Here is a 19,300-nt window from a genome sequence, read left to right on the forward strand (position 1 = left end):
GGGCGGGTCACTGTCCGGGAATCTCTCAACACAAAGGTGGTAACCCTACCGGGAAGCGTCCGGGAACACATTCCCAGGTATGACCTGGCTCTGTGAGCCTGAAAGGGATATTATTAAGTCAACAGTCATTAGGTCGACTGTCATTAAGTTAACCACTATTGCTTGACAGGCAAAATGTTGACATGGTCAAAAAGGTAGACATGCACTAGGTTGACATTGACAATAGGTTGACACAAGCACTAGGACGTGGACTACAAAAATGTGCAGAGAGAAGCAAGGCACTGTGCTTGAAGCATGGTGAACATTGTGGGCCCATGGTGACAGGTGTCGACATAGGCACCAAAAAAACCCTTGTGAAAAACTCATGTCTACCTTTTCATGTGTTGACCATTTCTATGTCAACATTTTGCTTGTGTCGACCCCTTTGTCCATGCCATGTCACCTTTTCATTGTCAACCAGTAGTGGTCGACCTTCTTTTTGATCCACGTCCCCTTGCTGCGTGCAGTACCCCCGCCCGGCAGGGAAGGCGCTGTCGTGCAGGGCTCCCGCTCTGTCCAGCCTCTGCCTGCGCCTCTCGCTCCCCTCTCACTCCTCCTCCCCCGGCGGCCATGGCCCTTCCCGGCATTCCCTATGAGCAGCGGCTTCTCATCATGGCGGACCCGCGGGAGAAGGCACTGCAGGACTACAGGAAGAAACTGCTGGAGCACAAGGAGATAGACGGACGGCTGAAGGAGTGTGAGTGGCAGAGGGAGAGGTGGTGGAGCCGGCCGGCGGGTGCTGGAGGCCCGGGAGAGCCGCGTCACTGCTCCAGACATCCCCGGCCTTAAGTCGCTGTGTCATGCCGGCCTAGGAGCGCCGGCTCTGGTGACTGGCCGGTCCTGAGCGGGTGCTGCAGCGTCGTCCTCAGCAGTGGAGCTCCACGTACCCGGGACCTCGGGCTCTGGATGTAGGGGAGACTTCTGATAGCTGCAGCGGCCGGTGCCATCTGCGGGGGCTCTGTCATCCCGGTACCCGGGGAAGCGCTTAGTGTTACCTACCCACTGTGGGGCCGCTCAGTGTTACCTACCCACTGTGGGGCCGCTTAGTGTTACCTACTCACTGTGGGGCCGCTCAGTGTTACCTACCCACTGTTGGGCCGCTTAGTGTTACCTACCCACTGTTGGGCCGCTTAGTGTTACCTACCCACTGGGGGGCTGCTCAGTGTTACCTACCCACGGGGGGCGGCTCAGTGTTACCTACCCACTGGGGGGGGGGGGCGACTCAGTGTTACCTACCCTCTGGGGGAGCCGCTCAGTGTTACCTACCCTCTGGGGGGGCCGCTCAGTGTTACCTACCCACTGGGGGGGCCGCTCAGTGTTACCTACCCACTGGGGGGGGGGGCGCTCAGTGTTACCTACCCACTGGGGGGTGCCGCTCAGTGTTACCTACCCACTGGGGGGTGCCGCTCAGTGTTACCTACCCACTGGGGGGTGCCGCTCAGTGTTACCTACCCACTGGGGGGTGCCGCTCAGTGTTACCTACCCACTGGGGGGTGCCGCTCAGTGTTACCTACCCACTGGGGGGTGCCGCTCAGTGTTACCTACCCACTGGGGGGTGCCGCTCAGTGTTACCTACCCACTGGGGGGTGCCGCTCAGTGTTACCTACCCACTGGGGGGTGCCGCTCAGTGTTACCTACCCACTGGGGGGTGCCGCTCAGTGTTACCTACCCACTGGGGGGTGCCGCTCAGTGTTACCTACCCACTGGGGGGTGCCGCTCAGTGTTACCTACCCACTGGGGGGTGCCGCTCAGTGTTACCTACCCACTGGGGGGTGCCGCTCAGTGTTACCTACCCACTGGGGGGTGCCGCTCAGTGTTACCTACCCACTGGGGGGTGCCGCTCAGTGTTACCTACCCACTGGGGGGTGCCGCTCAGTGTTACCTACCCACTGGGGGGTGCCGCTCAGTGTTACCTACCCACTGGGGGGTGCCGCTCAGTGTTACCTACCCACTGAGGGGTGCCGCTCAGTGTTACCTACCCACTGAGGGGTGCCGCTCAGTGCTACCTACCCACTGAGGGGTGCCGCTCAGTGCTACCTACCCACTGGGGGGTGCCGCTCAGTGTTACCTACCCACTGGGGGGTGCCGCTCAGTGTTACCTACCCACTGGGGGGTGCCGCTCAGTGCTACCTACCCACTGGGGGGTGCCGCTCAGTGCTACCTACCCACTGGGGGGTGCCGCTCAGTGCTACCTACCCACTGGGGGGTGCCGCTCAGTGCTACCTACCCACTGGGGGGTGCCGCTCAGTGTTACCTACCCACTGGGGGGTGCCGCTCAGTGTTACCTACCCACTGGGGGGTGCCGCTCAGTGTAACCTACCCACTGGGGGGTGCCGCTCAGTGTAACCTACCCACTGGGGGGTGCCGCTCAGTGTTACCTACCCACTGGGGGGTGCCGCTCAGTGTGGGGGGGAGTGCACATGGCATTGCCTACCCAATGTTACGGAACATGGCATTGCCTACCCCATGGAAGGGGGGGAGGGACATGGCACTACCTACCATAGGTGCCGATTCTGTGGTTCTCAAGGGCCCAAGCACCCACGGAAATTGTTGAGCACCACGGGCCTGCCATATTAACTTGCTAATTTGCAGCTGCAGCACGCACATTGCTGGACCCGCCACCTGGGAAACAGTATGCCGGGAAGAGTGTATTCTGTCCGCGGAGTACCTGCAGTGGAACTCTGTTGCCGTAATTTGAATATTGGAGACAACTGTGCTCCATAATATAAATTGGTATTATTTTGTGGACACACCCCTTCCCCATGAAGCCACTCCTCTATATTTTTGGCTTGAGCACCCACCAGCAAAAACATAAATCGGCACCTATGCTACCTACCCGGGAACGGAACATGGCATTACTTACCCCATGGGGGGGACGGAACGGAACATGGCATTACCTACCCCATGGAGGGGGGGTGGAACTTGGCATTACCTATCCCATCGGGGGGGGACGGCCGGGGGGAGACGGGACATGGCATTACCTACCCAATGGAGGGGGGTGGGACCGGAACATGGCATTACCTACCCCATGGAAAGGGGTGGGACTGGAACATGGCATTACCTACCCCATGGAGGGGGGTGGGACTGGAACATGGCATTACCTACCCCATGGAGGGGGGTGGGACGGAACATGGCATTACGTACCCTATGGAGGGGGACGGGAATGGAACTTCGCAATACTTACCTTATGGGGGGTGGGGAGCTTGGTAATACCTACCCCATGGGGGGTGGAGCTTGGTAATACCTACCCCATGGGGGGCGGAGCTTGGCAATACCTACCCCATGGGGGGCGGAGCTTGGCAATACCTACCCCACGGGGGGCGGAGCTTGGCAATACCTACCCCACGGGGGCGTAGCTTGGCAATACCTACCCCACGGGGGGGAGCTTTGCAATACCTACCCCACGGGGGGGGAGCTTGGCATTACCTACCCCACCGGGGGGGGGCGCGGAGCTTGGCATTACCTACCCCACCGGGGGGGGGGGCGTAGCTTGGCACTACCTACCCCATGGGGGGGGGGGGCTTGGCATTACCTACCCCATGGGGGGCGGAGCTTGGCATTACCTACCCCATGGGGGGCGGAGCTTGGCATTACCTACCCCATGGGGGGCGGAGCTTGGCATTACCTACCCCATGGGAGGGCGGAGCTTGCCATTACCTACCCCATGGGGGGGGAACATTGCATTACCTACCCCATGGGGGGGGGGGGGCATGGAATTAACTACCCCATGGGGGGGGGCATGGAATTAACTACCCCATGGGAGGGGGGGGAACGGAACATGGCATTACTTACCCCATTGGGGGAGGGATAGTGTTACCTACCCCTGAACACGGGGACTTAGAGTACTACTGATCCCCACCAAGGGGGGCACATGATTACCATCTTTGATAGCTCACATCATGCCACAAGTGGGGCAAACAGTAATAACACATCTTGTATCATGTGACACCAGTTGGTGTAATCTAGTAATTGCCATAATCTTACCACACCATGGAGGGTACACAGTATTTCCCCTACCTACAACACAGGGGACTCCCAATGCTATTACATGGGGCTGTCAGAATGCCATAATACCATTGGAGAGTTCTCACACTATTGCCCCTACCTAGTAGTGCCCGTCCTATATTATACACCTGGCCCTCCCAGCATGCTCTGCCATAGTTTTAGCAATCGATTATATAAAATCTGTGGCAGGGCATGCTGGGATGTGTAGTTCCACAACAGCTGGATGTCCATGAGTTTAACACCACTGTTATGCAAACAATTCCTCTCTCTCTCTCTGTGTCTGTCTATCTAGATAACATGTAACCTTCTATGCAGTATGTGCCAGAGAGAGAGCCACAGTAACACACAGCTGGTGTGAGAAGGCTTAGCCCTATCCTGGTTGATAACCAGTGACACAGCATAAATCTGCCATCACTGATACAATGCCATCATCCACTCATCCCACTCTGTACATTATTTAGGTTAGATGTATTTAATGTGACAGATAGCTACCTTAATGTTGCTGTGATGACAGTTCTTGCAAATCACTATAATATTTATATCCTTTCCTGCTGCATAACCTTTCCTGTAAACACCACACAACAGGGGGATTGTTAATGGATAGTTTGAATTAGTTTTATTTTATTGATTTCTCATTCAAAAAAGATACAATATAATACTAAATAACATGATGTAAAAGTTAGTATGTCATTATACGGATGCCAGTCACTGTTTGCATAGAGGTGTATGTACTTCACGTCCTCCGACCAAACGCGCTGCCTCGGTGTCATCATTGACTCCTCCCTCTCTTTCACCCCCCACATTCGTGCTCTCTCAAGTCTTGCCGCTTTCACCTCCGCAACATCTCACGCATCAGACCATTCCTCTCCACTGACGCGACCAAAATTCTCATTCACTCTCTTGTCATCTCCCGCCTTGACTACTGCAACATCCTTCTCTCTGAGCTACCTCTCACCCGCCTCGCACCTCTCCAATCCATTCTTAACGCTGCTGCTAGGCTCATCTTCCTCTCCCGCCGCTCTACCTCCACCTCCCCCCTCTGTTTATCTCTTCACTGGCTCCCCATTCCTTTCCGAGTTCTCTTTAAACTCCTCACCACCACCTACAAGGCTCTCTCCTCCACAGCTCCCTACCTCTCTTCACTGATCTCTATCCACACTCCCTCCCGTCCTCTTCGCTCCATCGCTGACCGCCGACTGACCTCTCACCTTATCACCTCCTCCCACTCCCGTGTCCAAGATTTCTCTCGCGCTGCCCCCCTGCACTGGAACAACCTCCCGCCACCCATCAGGCTATCTGATTCCCTTACCTCCTTCAAGCGCTCCCTCAAAACCCACTTTTTTCGACTAGCCTATCCCTCCTCCTAACCTCTTTTGATCCTCCTATCCTGCCTCCGTTCCCCTCCGTTCCTACTTATCCTATTGTATTTCGTTCGTCCACCCACCTATTTTTAGTATGTTAACTCTTATGAGCAGGGCACTCCTTCCTCACGTACTCACCCTACCTCACTACCTCACCTGTGCTCCTGTCCTGTTCTTCCCTTCCTCTACTTCATCTTCAGTCTCCTTGACAATTTTGACTCCTACTTCTGAACTGATGCTGATTTTAGTTCTACCAGCTATACCCCTATTTATACTGTATCTTTCAACACACCCTGTACGTTACCTTGTAATTTTTTTTTTTTTTTTGTTTGCTATGTACGGGGCTGCGGACACTTTGCGGCGCCTTATAAGTAAACGTACTACTACTACTACTTACCATCTGGTATAATATGCAGTTCATAGAAACATAGAATTTGACGGCAGATAAGAACCACTTGGCCCATCTAGTCTGCCCCCTTTTTAAACATGTTACCTCTAACCATATTTGATCCTTATTTTTTTTGGAGGCTATTCCACTTATCTTCTACTCTTTCTGTGAAGTAATTCTTCCTCAAATTTCCCCTGAATCTTCCTCCCTCTAGTGTCAGTGCATGTCCTTGTGTTCTGCTGCTCCTCTTCCTGTGAAGAATGTCTCCCACCTGTACCTTGTTAAAGCCTTTGATATATTTGTTTCTATCCTGTCCCCCCTTTCCCTTCTCTGCTCCAAAGTATACACATTAAGATCTTTTAGTCTTTCCTGGTACGTTTTGTGATGTAGGCCATGCACCATTTTAGTTGCCCTTCTTTGTACAGTCTCTAATGTATTTATATCCTTCTGGAGATATGGCCAGTTCATACTGCGAAGCATAACTTGGTCTTTCTAAGTCAGTGCTGGCCAAACCGGTTCTCGATCTCTCTGAACAAGTCACATTTCCAGACCACCTAGTTGGTGCACAGGTGCAGGCATTACTAACTCTAACTATACTGCATTCATTCCTAACTGATTTATTTATTTCCCCCCACCAGTGAGAGAGCAATTGAAGGAACTCACCAAACAGTATGAGAAATCAGAAAATGACCTGAAGGCTCTGCAGAGCGTGGGGCAGGTAAGAGGAGCGCGTTGCGAGTCCGATTACTCTCCTGCTCATTATGGTCTTTCCATACTGAGTACATTGCCATTCCTTAAGCTGGCCATACACTTATGTGATTTTGCCCGATTTCATCCGATTCCGAGTCATTGGTTGAGTAATCAAGTGAAATTGGGCAAATCGCACTGGTTCTAGATCCGATGCACGGTTCTGTGTGCATCGGGTCGGAGTCCGTAGATCGCACCAGTGGTTCAGGTGCCTCCCCCCTAGTATTGTTTTCATCAATAGCCGTTTTTAAACACAGTATGTTTCCCATATTTCTAGATTGTCGGAGAGGTACTTAAACAGCTAACGGAGGAAAAATGTAAGTAGAGTTGCCAATATATTATAACCTGATGTATACATAGTTTTTTTGTTACATACACTAAGTTTTATTTAATGTTTTGAATGAATAAATATTTGTATAAAGTCTCCCCTACTGTCTCCTATGATTTCAGTTATTGTGAAAGCTACAAATGGACCTAGATATGTCGTTGGGTGCCGTCGGCAGGTAATTTCATTATAGGTGTTTACTTTACTCTTGTAAGTGCTTATTATTTAGAAATGTATTCAGTCACTGCCGAAAAAATAATTACTGGGGGCTTCTGGCCTTGACCCAGTTCTGCCACAAATCTCCGAAAGAAGCTGTTTTGGGGAGAGCAAGCTGTACTGAACTCTTCCCTTACCCTTCAAGCCAATAACCTCTAATCTCTCACTGGTCCAAATGTGAATTCTTGCAAAATGTTCCCAATTCCTATTCAGTATGATGTCTTGGGGTGGTTGGATTGGGCTCGACTGGGTGTGTCCTACGCCCTAGACTTGAACCCTTAAGCTGATTACACTGCAAATAATATGATGTGGCTCTTGATTTCCCTGTAACGTGTACAAATGATCGTGTGTACACACTGAGCGATTTCACAAAAGAGATAGTCAGTCGTCATAGCTAGGATTATAGCAGTCACCTAAAAATGGGCAAAGCCATGCTTCATTGCAGGTGGGGCAGATGTAACGTGTGCACAGTGAGTTAAATCTGGGTGAGGTGTGTTGAAGCTGAAATCTTAATTGCAGTATAAGACTAAAGGTGCGTACACACGTACAGATTTTTCTGTCTGATCTATCTGGTGGGAACAAAAACCTGGAACTGTATGAGAGCAAAGGACAATCAAAATTGTTCCCAAATGCTGGAAAACAGACAGTGATGAGTCAGACAAATTGTTTAAATCATTCTGATATAACAAATTTATCAAAGCATATATATTTGTTTTCTGTTTTCCTGCATTTGGGTGGAAATTTTTGATTGTCATTTGCTCCCATACATTTGCAGGTTTTTGTTCCCACCAAATAGATCAGACAAAAAAATCTGTACGTGTGTACAGTAAGCAGCCAGTATTTACCCTGATAACAAAATCACTCCCCCACAAGTAACTCACTCTCTCTCTGCACATGTTACATCTGCCTCACCTGCAGTGCAGCATAATTTTGAGAACGGGTATGGTAACGGGTAATCTTTAGATTGAGCTGTATTTATAGACATCAGAGGAAATCGACCTGCTGGAGCGCACATGGTTAATGATATATTGGGTACACACTGGACAATAGACACAAATGCCGTTATGACTGGTCATTAGCGTAAATATCATTTAAATGTATCGTCTAATGTGTATGCAGCTGTAGAATGTTAAGGATGTTCCTAGATGAGGTTACCTGGATGTGGTGGGTTATCCCGTAACACTCCCCAGGGCTATGCAACAAATACTCCTATCTACTGCAAACCATTTTACAACTCTAATTAGTAATATTTGAATTACCTTTATTTTTTTCCCTCTTTGTTTTAACACAGCTTGATAAAAGTAAGCTGAAGCCGGGGACCAGAGTGGCGTTAGACATGACTACTCTCACTATCATGCGGTAAGTGTTTGATCTTGTGGTCGTTTCGGTATTATGGATATCATTAGGTACAGAGGGGCGCTACGCCCCTTGTAGCGGGGTGGGGGGAAGCCTCAGAACGAGGCGGCGAGGACCCGGGGGGAGCTCCATGGCCACGAGGCACGCGCGTGATGTGCGTCTCGTGTGCCCGCGCCCCCTGGAGGGGGCTGCTGATTTTGCCAGCCTCTGCAAAGATGGGCCCGGCTCCATCTGTATATGCGCATCATTGGTACAGCATTGCAGAATGAGTCGATAAGGATTTATTCTCCTGGTGCCTATTGAGGTTGCATCTTTGGTCATTTTCTTACCTGCTCCCACCATATGTTATTGGGCTGTTATCTTGGACTCTTATTGTTATCTTATTTTTGTTCTAGCTACTTGCCACGAGAGGTGGATCCGCTTGTGTACAACATGTCCCACGAGGACCCCGGAGATGTGTCCTATTCTGAAATTGGAGGCCTGTCTGAACAAATCAGAGAGCTCAGAGAGGTAGGTGATGGTTTTCCAGTTCCTCTCAAACAGTGGTTCACAACCTCGGTCCTTAAGTTCCCCCAACAATGCAGGTTTTCCAGGTGCAATCATGGTTCACGGACACATTTTAAAAGATCCACAGGTGGAGCTATTTATTTCACTTGTAATTTCGTGTGGAGACCTGGAAAACATGAACTGTTGGGGGTACTTGAGAACAGAGGTTGTGAACCACCTCTATAAACCAATAAATGGGCTGTACAGATGTTGCCACGCTTATTATGGCCGCTAGTGCCCGTTTGGTGCAGCAAGTCGCACCCACCACTCTGAAATGTTGCGCTGCCCCATGAGTCGAAGGTGCGATTCATTAAACATTTCTATAGACTGTCCAGAGTAGATCCATGCATCCTGCTGCAAAATCAACAGGGAAAACCTTTAATGATCCATTTCTTTATTTTTTGAACAGGTCATTGAGCTTCCTCTGACAAATCCAGAGCTGTTCCAGCGTGTAGGAATTATACCTCCAAAGGGCTGCTTACTGTACGGCCCCCCAGGTCAGTCTTTGTACATGATTGGTTGTGCACTGGATTATAGCTTCTGATGTCCTGGTGCAGGCATCCTTGTTAGATCAGTACAGTACCTCATGACACTTTATGCTGACAAAGTGAGGGCAATGGGCCTGATTCAGACTGTATATTCACAGCCTAGTGAACCGTAGACTAATTCGGCCCGCTGTACGAGCGTGTCTGAATCAGCCACAATGTGTTTTTGTGATGGGTGGAGCAGCTTGCAGTGGAGAGACCTATGAGCTGACAGGTCGAATTGTCCGTGTCACAATGAAATCATTTTTTTTTTTTTTTTAAATCAATAGTTTCATTGATATAAAATGAGCATGTGGAGGCTACGTAGTGAAATAAGGAAATGTGGAAGAAAAGGGTTACATGGGAAACCAAGTAATACATTGTATAATTAGTCTTATGTATGAAACCTCAAACTATAAATGGAGTAATGGGGCTTGGAGTGCGCAGGAAAATTACTGCTGCTTAAGTGTGCGGGTGGGGAACCTCCTTTATAATAAATAAAACCGGTTTTAGCAGATGTGTCCACGTACATCTAGCATCCTTTCACACTGTTCAGCCGAACGTCTTTTTTGCTACTTTTACCGTATATCTCTTATTTGTAAATTTGGAGGCACAAACAGCTTCTGCAGATTACAATATGTAACATGTCTATATTCTGCACAATCGCAGCTGTATCTGCATACGAAATGCTACGTTACTTTGTTTTCCAGGAAACCGCTAACTCTCTATTACTTAGGAGTCACGCATGATTCTGTGTGACTCCTAAGAATCGCATGTGAATATATCTGTACCTTTCCCATGATGCCTTAGATATAATACCCATCTTGCTTGTCCCTTCCTCCCACAGGTACTGGGAAAACTCTGTTAGCAAGAGCAGTTGCCAGCCAGTTGGATTGTAATTTCTTAAAGGTAACCACAATAACGCATCTAGGTGATATTTACCTAGATATTTGCCCAGTTTCATATATAGGCTTTACGTTGGCATGATTTTCTAGTTTAATTGCGTAGTTTATAGCTGTGGATGTCTGGTTTCACTTCTGCACTTTCAGCTTGTTTATACATGGAGGAAGACCTTGTTGGGCGGAGCCAATGCTCAACAGAATGCACCAATAGCTGGTGACATCACATAAATATTAGTTCCTCCCATAAAGGAAGTTCGTTCCTCTGCTAGTTAGGATGTTACTTCCTCTGCAGATCCACCTAGACTTATTATATTGTTCTTGTCTCTCGTTTTTTTCCAGGTTGTTTCAAGTTCAATTGTAGACAAATACATTGGTGAAAGTGCCAGACTCATTAGAGAAATGTTTAACTACGCCAGAGACCACCAGCCATGTATAATCTTTATGGATGAAATCGATGCCATAGGTAAGGAGAATCTGCATGTTGGCATTTAGGAAGATGTAATCTTTCCATTGGCCTATCCTTTATTTAAATGCCTGGCCCTGACCAATCTGTACTTGCCAACTCCTCAGGTGGTCGGCGGTTTTCCGAAGGCACTTCAGCAGATCGGGAAATACAGAGAACTCTAATGGAGGTAATTTGGGGTAGTGCACGGTTGTGATTTATTTGTTTTTTTTCCAGTGGGTTGGATGCAGGACTGTAGTGTTTGTTCATCACAACTGTGGCTCATGTGAAAGCGTTACCACTAGGGGTAGTGATCTGGGTATCCAACCCGGGTAGCTACATGGGCGTCTGGGTTGTATGAATGGGTAAATCGGGTCGTGTGTTCACTGCAGATGGAGAGCCGCAGTCCAGTGTCTTGGAGGTGACAGCGCCTGCAGTGGAAAGCCCCCAGCAATATACTGGGTCCATCCTACAGTGTAAACAGGATTCGGGGTTTCAGTCTGAAAGGGGTATTAGTTACAAGGCCTGTTTGGTCTTAATTCTGGAACAACCTAAAACGAAATGGTTCTGGGGTAAATGGTCGATACGGAAGAATGGTCGACATACACTAGGTCAACGAATTTTAGTTTGTGTCAACATGGACAACGTATAAGTGTACCACATCCCCTGACTGCTCTCGGCACACTATTGTAGTCCACGTCTACTGGGCTGGTGAATTAAGTCGTAAGGCTGGTATTAAGTCGCTTAAAATTTATGTTATGTTGACTTTTTTTTTTAGACGTCGATCATGTCCATGTCTTTTGCTTGAATCGACTTTCGGTCAATGTTGACTTGATGTATGTTGACCATTCTTAGGTGTCAACCTACTCACTGTCTACCATTAGTTGTCGTCCTAGACATTGTCAGCCTGCAGACCGGGATACCAAACCAAATGTGAGCGGAATATATAGCAGATACTGCAAGTTGCATATTTGGGTTTTCGTCCATTATCCGCTAACATTTGGCTTCCATTTTCCTGATCGTTCTTTACCTGCTGGCTGTGTTGTCTGGATGGTACTAGGTGTCAGAAAGTAACTGATATGTTTGTTTCTGTTAGTTATTGAACCAGATGGATGGCTTTGATACCCTGCACAGAGTGAAGATGATCATGGCAACAAACAGACCTGACACCTTAGACCCGGCCTTGCTACGCCCTGGGAGACTTGACAGGAAAATTCGTAGGTGTTTTGTGATCACGTGAAACTATCCACTTAATGACTATAGGAAGTAAAGCTAACTTTCTGGGACGCGTCCGGTTTCTTTTTCTATAATACTAAATATTATGTCTGTATTGGCTAGAACGTCTGTATGTCCCGCCCAGGCTACTGTGCTGCCACGTATGGTGATTGGTTAGTGCTAATGATGTGTTTTGTTTTGCAGATATTGAATTGCCCAATGAGCAGGCCAGATTAGACATATTGAAGATTCATGCTGGTCCCATTACTAAACATGGTGAAATAGGTAAAGAAGTCTGAGTTTCTCTACACCACAGAAATAAATTAATATTGGACAACTATATGAAGTGGAGGGATTTTTATTTTATTCTTAATTTTCATTCTTAGACTAAACTTTCTTCAATTAGCATGTTCTGACATAAGGATCTATGCACTTGGAAAAGTTACATTTAAAGCAAGAGCCTCAGTTTTCCTCATCTCATACACTTTCTGTAGCCTCATATGCGGAAGAACACCTAACAACCCTTTAGCTCAGGCTGACAATGGTCTACAAACCTCCAAATCCTGTAGAAGTGTTTTTTTTTTTGTGGAAGCAAGAAAACCTTTTCCTTCAACCCTAGGCACAGACTCTGTATGGGATTTGTCTCTCTCTATAACACTGCTCTTCTTATTTTATTAGATTATGAAGCCATCGTGAAGCTGTCAGATGGGTTCAATGGAGCAGATCTGAGAAATGTCTGCACTGAAGCTGGTAAGGGGACATTTATACAAAGCCTACATTGCAGTATATAGTATTGCCAAGAATACAGTAGCCATGCTATGAGAATAAGGCATGTCTTTTCTATGTTCTGTATATTGGCATAAAACCCAATCCAATTGTCTGCTTCATTTAGTTTTTACCCCTTTGTAGAACCACAATAGAAATGCTGGTGACGCTGATAGATGTGACTTAAGCTGAGCAAACACTATGCAATTATCTGCCAGACTTGCCAGGTTGCAATGAAAATCTCGTAATGGCTGAAAGCAAATGACAATCGACCATTTGCTCCCAAACACTGGAAAATGGATAATACCTGTTGGTCAGATAAATTGGTTAAATCACGAATGTAAACAATTGAAATTAATGAGTTTTTGTCTGTTTTCCAGAGTTTGGGAGCAAAGCAATTATCTTTACCAGATTTTGTGGGATATCCAGTTACCCACGATCATTGATTTCGATTGATTGCATCGCTGGGGGGCTGACCAATTAGTCCCATTAAGCCAGTGCTTGCGCCGGCTTATCGGGGATTTTGTCTCACCTGCCACCGGCAGGCAAAGCTTAATACCTGAAAGCGGCCCCATTCTCCTGTGAGTTGCACTGAACCTGTGTTTGCTTGAGTTTTTTTTTTTTTTAAGGCAATCCAATTGGATAGCCTGTGAAAGGTTAGTCTTAAACCCCTTTTACACCGCCGAAAAATCCGGGTCAGCGGCGGGTCAGACACGGATCTTCGGCGGTGTAAATCCCTAACGCTGTGTCCCTTTACACGGGATTTATACCCAGGTCCTGACCTGGGTAGAACACGGCTAGGACCTGGGTAGAGGGCGGTGTAAATGGGAACGCCGGGTCGGATGACCCGGCTCCCATTTACATGAATGGGGAACGTCCAACCTGCGGACCGCAGCGTCCGCACGTTGGACGGGTTGTCAGCCTGACACTGACAGCCGGCGCTGCTGTCTGCTATACCCTGCAGACAGCAGCGACAGCAGCGGCGGCGGGGGAGGTGAACGGATGCCTGTGTGCGGCATCCATTCACCTCCTGTGCGACGGCGGGGGGTGCGCGCGGTGACTGGGGGCAGCCCAGCAGCTTACCTTAGTGCTGGGCTGCCCCCAGCAGCGTTCCGGTCCGGCGGCGGCGGCAGTGATTGGCGCTTGGAGATGACATCATCCTGTCATCTCCAAGCACCGGGAGGGGAGGGGGGGGGGGGGGGGGTGCGGGCCGGGCTGTCCGCCCGGTGTCAATTGCACTAAACGCCGGGTCGCACCCGGCTTGAACCTGGGTCTAAAAAATCCGGGTGCGACCCGGCGTTTTGGTGTAAAAGGGGTATTAGTAGTCACTAGAGGTAGGGGAAAGGTTAAAAGGTTAATGTTAGGCTGCAGGGGCGGGTGGGAGGTAAAGCTGTAAGTGGGTACAGTAATTAGTTTGTGAAGGGGAGTGTTTGGTCCTTAAGGGGGATTGTTGGAGGTCTGACTGCCGACTACACAAGCGCCAGATTCATGATACCATCTCATTGAATATATGAGCATGATAATCCGTGATGGTAAAGATAAAACTGTTTTTATGACCTCTGCCTCCGCTTTGGAAGTGCCGTGCACTTGTACTATGTAAGCTTCATGCGTGTTTGCTGGTTTCGTTACAGGCATGTTTGCTATCCGGGCTGACCACGATTTCGTTGTCCAGGAAGACTTCATGAAAGCGGTCAGAAAAGTGGCGGATTCAAAGAAACTGGAGTCTAAGCTAGATTATAAACCTGTCTAATACAGACAAAGACTGCATGGGGATATGTGACTTCCCGAAGAGGTTCCTCTAGGGTCTGGTTCTTCTTATAAGTATATTTAACATCGTCAGGATTATTAGTTTGATCAGTTCTGGAACAAGTTCTGCTACAGTATGGTTTCTGTAATGAAGGCCATATATCCGCAGGTTAGAAAATGTTTGCATTGTCAAATACCCACTATCTGGACAGGTTAGTGACGCCGGAGGCATCGATAAGACAGCAGAAGGTTTCTGTGTTTCGTAAAATGTATTTTATATCAATTGACTTTTGTCCTTTTTCTTTCCAAGGTAAATAAACCATGTTTAAATCGGGTGTTTTCTTTTTATTTAATGGGCATCAGGTGTTTGCAACATTCACGAATGATCCTTTTCTTAAGCTGCGTGGGGAGGGTTAGGGGTTCCCGTATATCAGGCATGTCCAAACTATGGCCCTCCAGCTGTGAAACTACAAGTCCCATCATGCCTTGCCACAGTTTTGCCATTAGGAAATGCTAAAACTGTTGCAAGGCATGTTGGGGTGTGTAGCTTCACAACAGCTGGAGGGCCATAGGATTCTCTCAGCTAGGACCCCTAGCTGAGAGAATCTTCAGTGAGTACTAGAAATCCTCTTTTCTCTATGGATCTAAAACAGGCTGAGATGTGATGGGCTGATATTAGCAGGCCCAGTCTCGTTTTTAGGAAATAGAGGCTCATTAAACAAATATCACTTATACAATTTGATCTGGGAGGGATCTTGCCGGCTAGGATCACATTGCATTATGCGATCCGATTGGCAGTATGTATGTTCCTGCTCATGTAGGGACAGGAGCTCTGTAAGGTGCCTGTCCCTGTTATACGTTTAGCCGGGTGCTGGGCTGCCTTTCGCATGTGCATTTATCGCTGACTCATGGCCTTGCCACCATGCGGTATGTAGCCCATAGGTTACAATGGGCTGCTGCCATCCAAATGGCAGTAGCCCCAGGACATGATGCGATGCTGACTGATATTAGTACATCGGGAAGCATCGCATCCCCATAAAAACCTAAATTTAACCCAAAAAATCCATTTATTGTAAACAAAAAAAAAAAAAGGCTTGATTTTACAAGCTGTGATTGGTGCAGAATTACTGCAGCGTTACCATCCACAAATGGAGGAGTTGCGCCTTTATCGGTTAAAGGAAGAAGGGCTTGTCTAGATGAGTGCTAGATAACCGGGATGCGGTCATTTGGTCTACAACATTATGGTAGGCGGTATTTCATGCCCTGCCATCCACTAGGGCGTGGTGGGAGAATAAAATAGTGTGCTGAGCGCAGCGAGCGATGCAATGGGGGTGTGGTGCACTTCAAAAAATTGTCCATGTTGATATTTAGGAAAAAAAACGTGAAAAACCCCATGTTGACCTTTTCACTGTCGACCTAGACATTGTTGAACAAATGACCTTGTCGACCTTTTCCCATGTCGACCTAATGACTGTCGACCATCATGCTGTAGACCAAATGATCCCAACCCAGATAACCTGTCTATCTCAAAGGGCTCAATCCAATTTCGCCCAGACATGCGAGGGGGCAAGTTGCCACTGTAATAGCATGTACATGCCAACATTGGGATTCCTTTCCCTCGTCACCTTAATCACATGTAGATGGAGGTTCTGCCCATTGCCCCAAATAACAATTATCGGAACTTGTGTACCTTCACGGCTGCCATCGCATGCCATATGTAGTGGCATGCGATGGGGTGCGATTTTTGCAGATTTTTAAAAAATTTCAACAGAAATGCATTGAAATTAATATCAAACATGTTCAATGGCCCCCAAATGTCATTTTTAAAGGCTGTACCACCCCCACTATCAACGCGAACCCGAAGCGTGGCGAGCGCAGCGGTACGCGTCCTACAACCTTTTCATACCCCCTCTATCCACGTCGGCGTGGAGTTGAGAATAGAAAGTGTGGCGAGCGGACGCGGACACCTGTGAAGCCCGCGAGGGGATGCGTATACCTGTGAAGGTTTCAGTGTCCTCTCGCGGGGCTCGCCACGCTTCGGGCTTGCTGCGCTCGCCACACTTTCTATTCTCAACTCCACGCCGACGTGGATAGTGGGGGTATGAAAAGGTCGTAGGACGCGTACCGACGCCCCTCGCGGGCTCGCTGCGCTCGCCACACTTCTGCTTCGCGTTGATAGTGGGGGTGGTACAGCCTCAAAAATTACATTTGGGGTCATTGAACATGTTTGTTAGTAATTTCAATGCTTTTCTGTTAAAAATTGCATGCAATTTTTTTGCTATGCGATGGACATTGTGGGAGCCGTGATTGTACACAAGTACCCAATTATCATCCCTGTGCATTTGCAATTACTTTAAATGTACATGTCTCACTATGGCTGCAGACTGTCAGTGATTTATCTGCTGCAGTTTGGGGGCAGGTAGATGATGGCTACGGCTGCGGTCTCCCGTAATGGAGGCATGTCTCTTCTGCTTTGGGGCGTGCTGAGGCCAGGATCTCTGTTCGTTTGTGTGGTGGCTGGCTTGTATGACCCATTGGGTTCTGCAGGTGATGCAATGTGGAGTCCTTAATGTGAGCAGAAGGCGCCCAGCAGCAGCAGCAGAGATATCCGCTCCATCTGCATAGTCAGGTCCCAGATTTGCAGATTTTTGGAAGCGATTTTATGAGGCTGGAAACAAAAATCTCAATCCCGAGAATGGCAAACAGCTGCACTTACTCGCACCCACAAGTAAATGCTGAATCTGTTCTCAAAATGGGCAAAACCACGCTGCACTGCAGGTGGGGCAGATGCAACACATGTAGAGAGAGATTTTTAAGGAAACAACTATGTTTAAAAAAGAAGTGGAAATGTCATTCTGTAAGGTGACGCTGACCGCCATCACACACACTTCAGTTTATTACACGCTAACACATGCACTGTCCGTATTATATGTATCCTATGATTCTGGATTTACATAAACATCCATTTGTGTGCCAGTTGGGACCTCCTCCATCTTTCGATGGTTGTGACCATCGAATGATGGTGAATGTGCATCAGACCACTCGTACATATGCGTGCAGAATTCTAGGGAATGGGGCGAGCAACTGACATCATGTCAGCTGTCCGTCTCCCGCATGTGCGTCACAAACACATTAGTATGTGTACTCCCAGTGTTTTCATGGGAACGCCCATGAAACGCTGATGACCCAGGCCGGATCCCAACGCCCCACTCCACCCCCACACTCGAAAGGCTGGAAGCGTGCACTCGGCAAACAGATTTTGCGCTAAGTTTGCACGCTCCCAGCGTATACACATGCACAGAAATGCTGCTCGCATATGCAAAAAATTGGTCTCAGTGAGAAATCACGCCCGAGCAAGTCAACCTGAATAAGGGCCACTGTCTGAAGGATATTTGTCCTACTGCTTCCAGTCTATTGTTGCAGCTTCAGTAAATTGAGGGACATGCCAGAGAGTCTGAGCAGCAGTTTCCAGGTAAGTATCCTTTATGGACCAAAGCATTAATAGATAAGATCATTGAATAAGGAAAAAATTATATTGACAGTATTAGCATGCTCAGTAAGCAGATTTGAGACTCTGGAGAAATAAATATCTCTCAGCTGTCACAATTTAGAATTTCTTATAAATCACAGTAAAAAAATTCTCATTGTTGCAGGAAGCAGAGGGTTAGGCCACAGGGTACGAGGGTTAAGCACTAGCAGGAAGGTTCAGAACTAGTCTGGATGGAGGGTCGGGTAGTGCGTCACTGTGATAGACTGCAGGCTGTCTGGTGAGGGACTGCGTCAGTCTGATAGAGCGAAGGATGCAGGGTGAGGGAGTGCATCAGTGTTATAGAGTGCAGGCTGCAGGGAGAGGGAGTGCGTCTGTGTGATACAGCGCAGGCTGTAGTTGAGGTAGTGCATCAATGTGATAGAACGCAGGGAGAGGGAGTGCGTCAGTGTGATAGAGCACATGCCACAGGGTGAGGGAGTGCATCAGTGTGATACAACGCAGGATGAGAGAGTGTGTCAGTGTGATAGAGCGCAGGCTGTAGGGTGAGGGATTGCGTCAGTGTGATAGAGTGCTGGCCCCAGGGTGAGGTAGTGCGTCAGTGTGATAGAATGAGGGCTGCAGGGTTAGAGAGATTGTGGCAGTGTGATAGAGTGCAGGTGAGGTCATGCATCAGTATGATAAAACGCAGGCCCCAGGGTGAGGGAGTGCGTCAGTGTGATAGAGTGCAGGCCGCAAGGTGAGGGAGTGTGTCAGTGTGATGGAGCACAGGCTGCAGGGTTAAGGAGTGCATCACTGTGTAAGAGCGCAGGCCGTAGGGTGAGGTAGTTCATCAGTGTGATAGAGCACAAACCACAGGGTGAGGGAGTGCATCAGCGTGATAGAGCGCAGGCTGTGAGGTGAGGGAGTGCTTCACTGTGATAGAGCTCAGGCCTTAGGGTGAGGGAGTGTGTCAGTGTGATATAGCCTAGGCCGCGGGGTCAGTGAGTGCGTCAGTGTGATAGAACGCAGGGTGAGGGAGTGCATCAGTGTGATAGAACGCAGGCCCCAGGGTGAGGAAGTGCATCAGTCTGATAGAACGCAGTACGTGGTGTGAGGGAGAGCGTGAGTGTGGTAGAATTTCGGCCCCATGGTGAGAAAGTGTGTCAGTGTCATAGAGCGCAGGACGTGGGGTGAGCGAGTGCGTGAGTGTGATAAACGGTCAGCTGACACATTCCTCCGCCCATATCCACCCTC

At 48.5% G+C, this 19,300-nt stretch overlaps 1 protein-coding gene across 1 annotated transcript; it reads left to right on the plus strand.

The window, feature by feature from the left end:
* The first annotated feature begins 577 nt into the window (after positions 1 to 577).
* Positions 578 to 14,912, plus strand: PSMC6 (proteasome 26S subunit, ATPase 6). Its single transcript, XM_083167603.1, has 14 exons — positions 578 to 736; positions 6,432 to 6,511; positions 6,818 to 6,857; positions 6,991 to 7,043; positions 8,373 to 8,440; positions 8,833 to 8,947; positions 9,393 to 9,480; positions 10,355 to 10,416; positions 10,749 to 10,872; positions 10,980 to 11,041; positions 11,948 to 12,068; positions 12,271 to 12,351; positions 12,745 to 12,816; positions 14,463 to 14,912. The coding sequence occupies exons 1-14, from the start codon at positions 610 to 612 to the stop codon at positions 14,579 to 14,581; spliced, it is 1,212 nt and encodes a 403-aa protein (XP_083023729.1). The 5' UTR covers positions 578 to 609; the 3' UTR covers positions 14,582 to 14,912.
* Positions 14,913 to 19,300: the final 4,388 nt, after the last annotated feature.

Source organism: Crinia signifera, chromosome 12, assembly GCF_055691185.1.
Source record: "Crinia signifera chromosome 12, ASM5569118v1, whole genome shotgun sequence".
NCBI classification, from domain to species: Eukaryota; Metazoa; Chordata; class Amphibia; order Anura; family Myobatrachidae; genus Crinia; species Crinia signifera.